We start from the raw sequence: 8,963 nt of genomic DNA on the forward strand, positions 1-8,963 counted from the left end.
TTCCTCCCATCCAAACGGTTCAAATTCTACTCTGACATTCATGATGTTTGTGTGCACGCCATCATTCACCTCACAGCAGAACTCAGACGTGCACAAAAACTCATCAGCTGCATCCCATTTGTCTCATTGCTCCACGGTTTGGTTTCTGAGGACCTGAAGACCCAGTGAGAGGCTCAACCGGGGATTAAAACTTCTAAATAAGAAATATTTATTTTCATCACCGTCATATTTCAGGTTAATACAAGATTTTACATTTCTCTTTTGAAATGTCTAACTGGACTTGCACATCAAGCAATCTCTAAACATGTCAAAGACTAGAAACTTCCAGACTGGAAATCCAGTCCCCCCCCCCCCAATAACAAATCTTTGACTGAAGTGTTTGGAGCCAAATCAGGGCCATAAATATTTAAAACTCAAATAAAACATTTAAAAAAATATTGGTGTAAAATGTCCAAAACTTTTTTGCTATTCTAAAATAAACTGAATTATTTTTAGGTTGCAAAACTCAAAATTTCCATTTCAAATCTTTTTTTCCTTTAAACTCTTCTTTTATCGTTTTCAAATCTGAACATTTCAGTTTAAAACTTTTGGCCGGGTTGTGGCGTGTTGGGGCGGGGCTAACACGAGGACCAATCAAAATCGATGGCGATGACTTCAGTCCCGGTGCGTTCACTGACTCTGAGAACTGAGATCATTACGGTCAGAGAATGTCTGTTTAGTCTTTGCTGTCAGAGTCTGAAGTTTCAGTAGACGGGTGTAAAAATCAGAGTTTAAAGCATAAAAACTGCACGTCCAAAACGGCGTTCCAGCCCGTTCAAAGCGCCGTCTTATCCCGTTACATACAGGCATCAGGAGCGTCCGTTTACCGCACTGCCGTCTGTCAGGCAGCATTAATATGATCCGATGGTCGTCTGGACCAAACCCTCGTCTCCATTCCCTCCAAACTCCTCGTTTCCTCGCCTCCTGTTTAACCTCCGCTCCTCTTCCTGTCCCGCTGTGATCATTTCCACATCGATCAATGACCCTCTGACCTCCTCCCTGAGCCGCAGACGGGGGCTCCGACCCGAACTGATTGAAAACTGCCAGCTTCACAACACCCGCAGCATTAATCACCGGCGGACGGATGATGCTGACGCTGGACGACTGCAGGAGCAGAGGAGAGTTTCTGGAACCTTCTGACATGTTTCTGTCTTTATCTGGGATTCTAAAGATCCAGTTTGAACCAGACGGATCCGGATGTTGGTTTAAGGATTGGGTTATCCCCTAAAACAACAGCTGGAATCCATGAATATTAGGAATGTATTTACTGGAATTACAGTTCATCTCTGCTAAGTTTAGCTTCCATTAGCTTAGCCTGTTTTCGTTTTGTTCTAAACTGTTTTGTAAAACTAAACTGAGTTCTGTCGATGCAGGAAGTTTCACATGTAAACCATTGAAAAAGTTTGTGTTTATATTTGTGTAAGTCTGAATCCAGATTCCTCTCCACCCCTAAACCTTTATCCCCCAAACAGAGGCTGTGTCCATCACCCTGCACTCACTATACAGATGAGATACCCCTTACAGGCCCCTCATGAAAATGTTTTATTTTGAAAAACCTTCCCAGTAATGTTTTATTGTGATTATGAAGTTTTAACCAAAATCCTACGACCTACATGTCTTAAAAAGCCATTTTCATCTGGATCTGAAGCCTCTGCTTCCAAAATCTCCTCTGAGTGGGTGTGGCTTTCAGAGCTGAGTTGAGTAGCCCCGCCCCTGATTCTTGTGTGTTCGTGTGTGTGTACCTGCAGCTTGCGGTCGTGGTCTCCGCTGCACAGCGAGTTCAGGGACACTTTGAAGGTCTTCCAGACGGGGTTGAGGTTGTTCATGACGGTCTGAGGACAGAGGGGGAGGGTCAAAGGTCAAGACGGGGTCAGACCTGGGCGGGGTCAGAGGTCACGCTGGGGTTAGACCTGAGCGGGGTCAGAGGTCAAGACGGGGACAGACCTAGGCGAGGTCAGAGGTCAAGACGGGAACAGACCTGAGCGGGGTTAGACCTGGTTGGGGTCAGAGGTCAAGACGGGGTCAGACCTGGGCGGGGTCAGAGGTCATCTTTCCTCCTGGTCGTGGACTGCACTTCTGCTTCATCTTGACTATGGACTTCATCATCACTCATCCCTCAGCTTTATCTGAATGAACTCTTAGATTCGTAGTTGTAGAAGCTAATCTTTCTTTAACTGTTCTGGTATCTCCTGTCCGTCCTGGGATAGGATCTCTCCTTCATGTGGGAATCCCTAAGGTTTCTTCTTTTTTCCTAACTCAGGTTTTTTAGGAGTTTCTCCTTAAAGGGAGGGAGGGTCTAAGGGCAGGGATAACCAGTTTATGTAGTCTTAGTTTTTAACAATTGTTTATATTTTGAAGCCCAATGAGGCAAATCTCTTTGTGATTTTGGGCTATATAAATAAAATTGAATTGAATTGAATTGAATTGAAGACGGGGTCAGACCTGGGCGGGGTCTGACGTCACGCCGGGGTCAGACCTGGTTGGGGTCAGAGGTCAAGACAAGGTCAGACCAGGCCGGGGTCAGACCTCATCAGGGTCAGAGGTCACGCCCGGGTCAGACCTGAGCAGGGTCAGAGGTCAAGACGGGGACAGACCTGAGCGGGGTTAGACCTGGTTGGGGTCAGAGGTCAAGATGGGGTCAGACCTGGTTGGGGTCAGAGGTCAAGACGGGGTCAGACCTGGGCGGGGTCAGAGGTCAAGACGGGGTCAGACCTGAGCGGGGTCTGACGTCACGCCGGGGACAGACCTGGTTGGGGTCAGAGGTCAAGACAGGGTCAGACCAGGGCAGGGTCAGACCTCATCAGGGTCAGAGGTCACACCCGGGTCAGACTTGAGCAGGGTCAGAGGTCAAGACGGGGTCAGACCTGGTTGGGGTCAGAGGTCAAGACAGGGTCAGACCAGGGCGGGGTCAGACCTGATCACGGTCAGAGGTCACGCCGCCGCCTTCATTCCCTGCCCTCCCGCTCTGACCCCTCAGCTGTGACTGGACTCTAACCAAAGCCCGTCAGGGACAGACTGCTGCAGGATTCATCTGCTCCGATTCCCAGAGGTCTCCTCCAGGACGCTCTCAGCGTTCTTCTGCAGCCTCACTTTTCTGTGATTCTGACCTGAGTGAGTCTGCTCTCATTGGTTTATCAGCAAGCAGTAAATGTATGAGGGGCATGTGGTGGAGCGGGAAGCCACTGTTGATCTAAACGTGTGTCTGCAGTTTGACTCCTGTTGTGGTTTCACACTGAAATGTTTTTAGCCCTGGAGAGTCTGCATCTTCTGCCATCAAACCAGATCTGTACAGGATCAGGTTCTGAGCCTCTGAACCAGGATCTGGACCCGTTCTGGTCTGGGCCTGAAGAACCTCCCTCCTGTTCCTCAGACTGATCTACAAAGTCCTGAATCACTTCAGCTGAACAGGAAGTTGAAGCTTTTCCGAGTTTCTCCTGCTGACCATCAGCTGCTTCCTCAGACTCCGTCCTGCCTGACCCTCATGCTCACATGAAGAACCGTCAGACGGGTTCGTACCTCGGTTCTGTAGACCAGCTGCATGGTGGCGTCATCGTTCACCCTGTAGATCTCCAGGAACGGGTCGGATTTGCTGAAGAAGTCCTAACAAACACAACAGAGAAGATCTGATCAGGTTCTGATCAGGTTCTGACCAGGTTCTGATCAGGTTCCTGCAGGACAGATCAGGGAGGAAGACTCGTGCACACGTCTTTCTCTGGAGGACGACCAGAAACAGAACCTCCTGTCTTCTGCTGGAGCTGATCTGTGGGATCGGCACCGCCGTCCACCAAACATCTCAGAGATGATTGGAGGACAAACGTCTGCTGAAGGTTTTTTTGTTATGAAACAAAAAACGTTTTTCTCGCCAATATTTGATCCCCAGCAGAACAAAGATAGCACAAATCTCACACTTTCGTCCAATGGATGAGCTCATTTCAAGTGCAGGAGTTGGACTGGAGTGTGGTTGCCATGGTTACCACGGTGCAGCATCTCCTCTGCTCTCAGTTTATCTGGACCTGGAGGTTCTGTGCTGGTTTCAGTGGCGTTCTCCTGAAGCTCAGATGAGAACATGCCGGGAACACCCCACCACCACCTCTCAGTTAGTGAAGGAAAATGTAAAACATCTCAGTTTGAACGGGTTTTTATTCCTTTAGCTCTTTAGTTTTGATTGTATTTAAATGTTTGGATTTTTCATAACAAAAGTTATGTGGACTTTGGGAAGTGTTTTATTTTGCCACATACAGGATCCACACACACATATAGAGTTTTACAAACTTTTTGATAACTTTGTTTGATAGAAACCCCTTTTTATTGTTAATTCAGGACTAAGGACACACCCAGAGACCAGAATAAAGTTACGCCCCTGATATTTGCATAGACAGAGCTCATTGGGACATGCAAATTACCTCCAATCGTGAAACGCCTCAAATCCCCACGGATTGGGCGATTCTGGCCCTGCCTCCCAGTTTGAAAACACTGGCGCACAGGCCCGAGCAGCGCTCAACAAGCCACAAGCCTAACCAGCCAAGAAGCCAGAAGCCAGAACAGGAACATCTAAGTTCTTCTAGTCTTAAGATCACGTTTTTCTCGCGCGGTTTCTTCCTTTTCAACCTTTTTGTCTCCCGTTTATTTCATAGACTGATTCCAACTTTTTACCATTTTTGATGCTTTTATTTGAAACTGATTTTTAATGCTAGAACATTCGATAAGTTTCATTGTCTGGACAGCTGTGCGACTTATACTTTTTGGTCACAAAACGGAATAGAGAAATCGTTCGACCACCCCAGAAGCTAAGTGACTGAACGGACCAGAACCAGCAGAACCAGCAGAACTGCAGGTTCCCTTTCCTTCTACACCTGGCTGCAGATCTCGCCTCCACGGTCTTCCTGAAGCATCCAGCCAGTGATGGGATCAACCACCCTTCCTGGACGGATCGAACAGACCAGATCTCCAGATCTTCATTGTTTCTTCTTCGTGGTACGAACGACCTAAAGCTGAGAGACTGATTCATTGATTACTTTATTGATTAGAAGTAGCGGCTGATCACTAATGAGTAATATTTTCCTTCATTATGAAGGTGGTGCCCCAGGATAATTTTATTAAATTTCTGTTTAATAAAATTAATATTTTTCAACCAACTTTGGGATTGAATACTTCATATTCACTCCTTTCACGCTACAGAAGAAAGATCCTAAAGTTCATCTGTTTGCATATTTTCTTGATCTTTGTTCTTCTGGGATCAAACGGCTGCAGCTGAGGTTCCTCGTACGTGATGACCGTTTGGGTTCAGGCCCGTCTGTTCTGAGGTCAGAGGAAGCTGCTCTTTGGATTCTTCCTCCTTCAGGAGAAACTGCTGAATCTGAGTTCTGATGAACTTGAGAAGACACTAAAGAACCTGGAGGACTGGATCAGAAAAGAGCAGCGTTTCTGTTCTGAGAAGCAAAAGGAACGATGGAACTAATCAAATTATCGATAGATTTCAATTCTCTAAAACACGTCTGTCAGTGAAATGATGCCTGTCAGGAGCAGGTCCAGTTCTGCCGGGTTCTGCGTGTTCTGCTGGGATCTGGGTGTTCTGATGGGTTCTGGGTGTTCTGCTGGGTACTGGGTGTTCTGATGGGTTCTGGGTGTTCTGCTGGGTACTGGGTGTTCTGATGGGTTCTGGGTGTTCTGCTGAATTCTGCGTGTTCTGCCGGGTTCTGCGTGTTCTGCCGTGTTCTCTGTGTTTTGATGGGTTCTGAGTGTTCTGCTGGGTTCTGAGTGTTCTGCTGAGTTCTGCGTGTTCTGTTGGGTACTGGGTGTTCTGCCGGGTTCTGAGTGTTCTGCTGAGTTCTGGGTGTTCTGATGGGTTCTGGGTGTTCTGCGTGTTCTGCCAGGTTCTGAGTGTTCTGCTGGGTACTGGGTGTTCTAATGGGTTCTGAGTGTTCTGCTGAGTTCTGCGTGTTCTGCTGGGATCTGGGTGTTCTGCGGGTTCTGGGTGTTCTGCCGGGTTCCTGGTGTTCTGCCGGGTTCTGAGTGTTCTGCGGGCTCTGGGTGTTCTGCCGGGTTCTGGGTCCAGACGGGCCCAGCAGTACCTTGTCGTCCAGCTTCCTGGCGCTGAAGGAGAGCTCGATGTAGTCGTCGTTGCCCGTCAGCTCCTCGGCTGTGATCTGCAAACATTCGAGGCTCATTATGAAGCAGAGATGCATCATTAACTCAACAACAGAGGCTGAATATTCACGTCCTGCTGGACCACCAGAGGCTGAAGGAGCCTTTGAAGGACGGCTGCAGGTCGTCTGTTCACCTGAAGGTGTTCCCGCTCCGTGAAGGTCAGAGGGCTGATGATAAAACCAGAGAGGCGGAGCCTAAAGTCCCCCTCCTCCTCAGTAATGTGATGGTTTGTCTGAGAGGATTCGGCTCCATCTGATCCAGTTACAGCATGAAGTGGAAACCAGAACAAAGTTCTAGCTTCAGTCGGAACTGACCTCACAGGTGGATACGAGCGTCTGCAGGTGAAAAATGGTCAAACCTGTTCAGGACACACAGGTGACCTTCAGGGAATATCCGGTCATAGACGACCTGTCAAACTTCTGTGATCTGCTGTGAGATGCAGCCGGACATTCCAGCGCTGCAGGTCTTCGTGTTCGCCCTGTCAGCGGTCTTGTGTGACCCCGCCCACTATTGCAGGAAAGGCAGAAGGATTGTCTAGAGCAGGAGTCGGCAACCTTTAGCAGTAAAAGAGCCACCTGGGCTCGTTTTCTAGAGATATAAACCTAGAAGGAGCCGCAGAGATTGACTTTAGAATTTAAGAAATTTGGATTTACATTCATGATCTTCTTTTGTTTTGTTTGTTAATACATTTGAATTATGTCTATGGCAATAGCCTACAATTCCTCAGTAAACTAAATTAGTCAAAAATGTTTGTTGCTAAAATAGAAGCTAAACTCTAAATTAGCCTAAAAACCCCAGTAGATAACATATTAGCCAAAAACGTTAGCATGTTGCTGAAATAATAACTAATCTCAATTTTTTTTTTTTTTTATTACTATTTAATTTTTCTTCAGCCAGAGAGCCACCACGGGGAGATAAAAGAGCCACATGTGGCTCTGGAGCCGCAGGTTGCTGACCTCTGGTCCAGAACTTCAAAGTACTGACCAGAGTAGAAGTGGCTGACATGTCCAAAGACAAACACACCGTCACTCAAACTAAAACTGAAATGCCGCAGCTCCTTTCGGTTTCAGTAGAACCACAAAAATCATGACGGTTCCTACTTAGAACTGTGGTGCCAAAACCACAGGCGAGACGTTTGGTTTGACCTCGTTGACCCCGGGCTCCATCAAGGACAGAACCTTCTGACTCCGGTCAGTAAAGGTTTTCTCCTCCGTGTTCTGCTGTGGTCAGTCTGCTTTGATTTAAACGTACATTTGTAGAGTTTCCGGCTGCAGAAACAGGTTTTTGTGTTAAAACAGATTCTTAGACGAATCTTCTGTCCGGAACGCTTCTGGGTCGGATTCTGATTCTCTCATCACAAGCAAATGAGCAAACGATGACTGTGACCACAGACCTCAGGTGTGGTTAAGACTCTACCGACCGTCTTACATAAAAGAGGACACTTTCTACTGTTGCATTGTGGGAGTTCTGCTAACATGCACCTGCTTTGAGGATTCAGGTTGACAGAGTTCTGCTCGGTACCGGGACAAACAGTGGACTTAGAGTGGTTCAGGTGTAACGATCCCTGATCAGAATCACAGCGGAGTTCACCTGAAACCCGGCAGGTGCAGATGTGGGTCTGCGTCTGCGGGCTCCACATGGAAGGGTTTTAGTCTACAGATGCAGCAGTTCTCTACCATTTAGAGCAGATCCTGGAGGATCATCAGTAGATCAGAAGGAAGAATCTGGATATTCATGCAGATCAGACTCCAGAACAGTCTGACTTGTGATGACGAGCCATCAGAAAGTGAAGAAACAGCATCTCCTTCTTCTGTGTTTTCTTTATTTTCAAATCATTTTATGACTTTGTGTCTTAAATGGATTTGATAAATCTATTTACTTCTATTTACTTTTGTTTTATTGTTTGAAATAAACCAATAAAATGTTTAATCTGCAGGAAGATGCAGAAAAATCTATTGAAAAAGAGCAGCTGAAGAAAGACCTGCACTGAGACGGAAAAACTAAAGAAGAGATTAAGTGAAGAAACTGAAACAATAAGAAAGACAGAAAAAATACTAAACATGAGATGTCTGCAAAAAAAGGAAGAATGAAACCAAGAAACAGACTAAATAAAGTGGAATATAAGTGAAGAAAAAAGCGATTTCTTTAAAAACAGCTGCTTCCTGCTCCGTTATCCTTTCAGAATAAATCCCTGAGAAGCCTCTGAGTGCAGAGAGCTGGACAGGAACACGAGCTCAGGGATTTCCTGCAGCTGTGAGCCTGTGAGCGAGCAGCAGATGGAGGTTCATCCCTCAGAGGAGCAGAAGGGCCTGGACCGGTTCTGTCCAGCTGAGGAGATCCGAGCCCCTGCAGGAGGAGAAGCTGCTGTGTCCGACTCACCGTGATGATGGCCTTCCCCACCGTCCCCCCGGGCCGGAGCAGAGCTTTGGACAGTTTCCTCTGCGAGATGATCTGCAAACACAGACGAAGCTGCTGAACAAACGTCTGCAGCTCCAGAACTTCACTGAGAACGGTTCTGACCCGTCCAATGTATTCTGTAGAAATCTGGAGTTCCAGGAAAGACTTTCAGAGGGTAAAACTGAGTCTGACCTGAGGAGGAGATGCTCTGTTATCTTTGAACGTCCCAAGGGAAACATGGAGGCGGGACTACAGCATCTCACGCTGCACCTTCCTGTCCTCCTGTCTCCTCCCTCTGTGTCCCACTTCTTCTTAGCTAGTCTCTTACTCCGTATACACTCCTGCACCTCCTCATTCCACCACCAAGTCTCCTTATCAAC

The 8,963-nt window shown here is 47.2% G+C and overlaps 1 protein-coding gene across 4 annotated transcripts in view; it reads right to left on the reverse strand.

The window, feature by feature from the left end:
• The window catches only part of LOC112141728 (copine-4), a gene marked incomplete at its 5' end in the record, with an annotated part of 32,483 nt that overhangs the window by 22,197 nt on the left and 1,323 nt on the right, over positions 1–8,963 (reverse strand). For all 4 annotated transcript variants that reach the window (XM_036210874.1, XM_036210875.1, XM_024264878.2 and 1 more), the window contains 4 exon segments: positions 1,782–1,871; positions 3,556–3,639; positions 6,111–6,185; positions 8,566–8,637. In XM_036210874.1, the coding sequence (XP_036066767.1) occupies positions 1,782–1,871; positions 3,556–3,639; positions 6,111–6,185; positions 8,566–8,637 (321 nt within the window).

This window comes from Oryzias melastigma, unplaced genomic scaffold (assembly GCF_002922805.2).
Source record: "Oryzias melastigma strain HK-1 unplaced genomic scaffold, ASM292280v2 sc00270, whole genome shotgun sequence".
Lineage (NCBI taxonomy): Eukaryota > Metazoa > Chordata > Actinopteri > Beloniformes > Adrianichthyidae > Oryzias > Oryzias melastigma.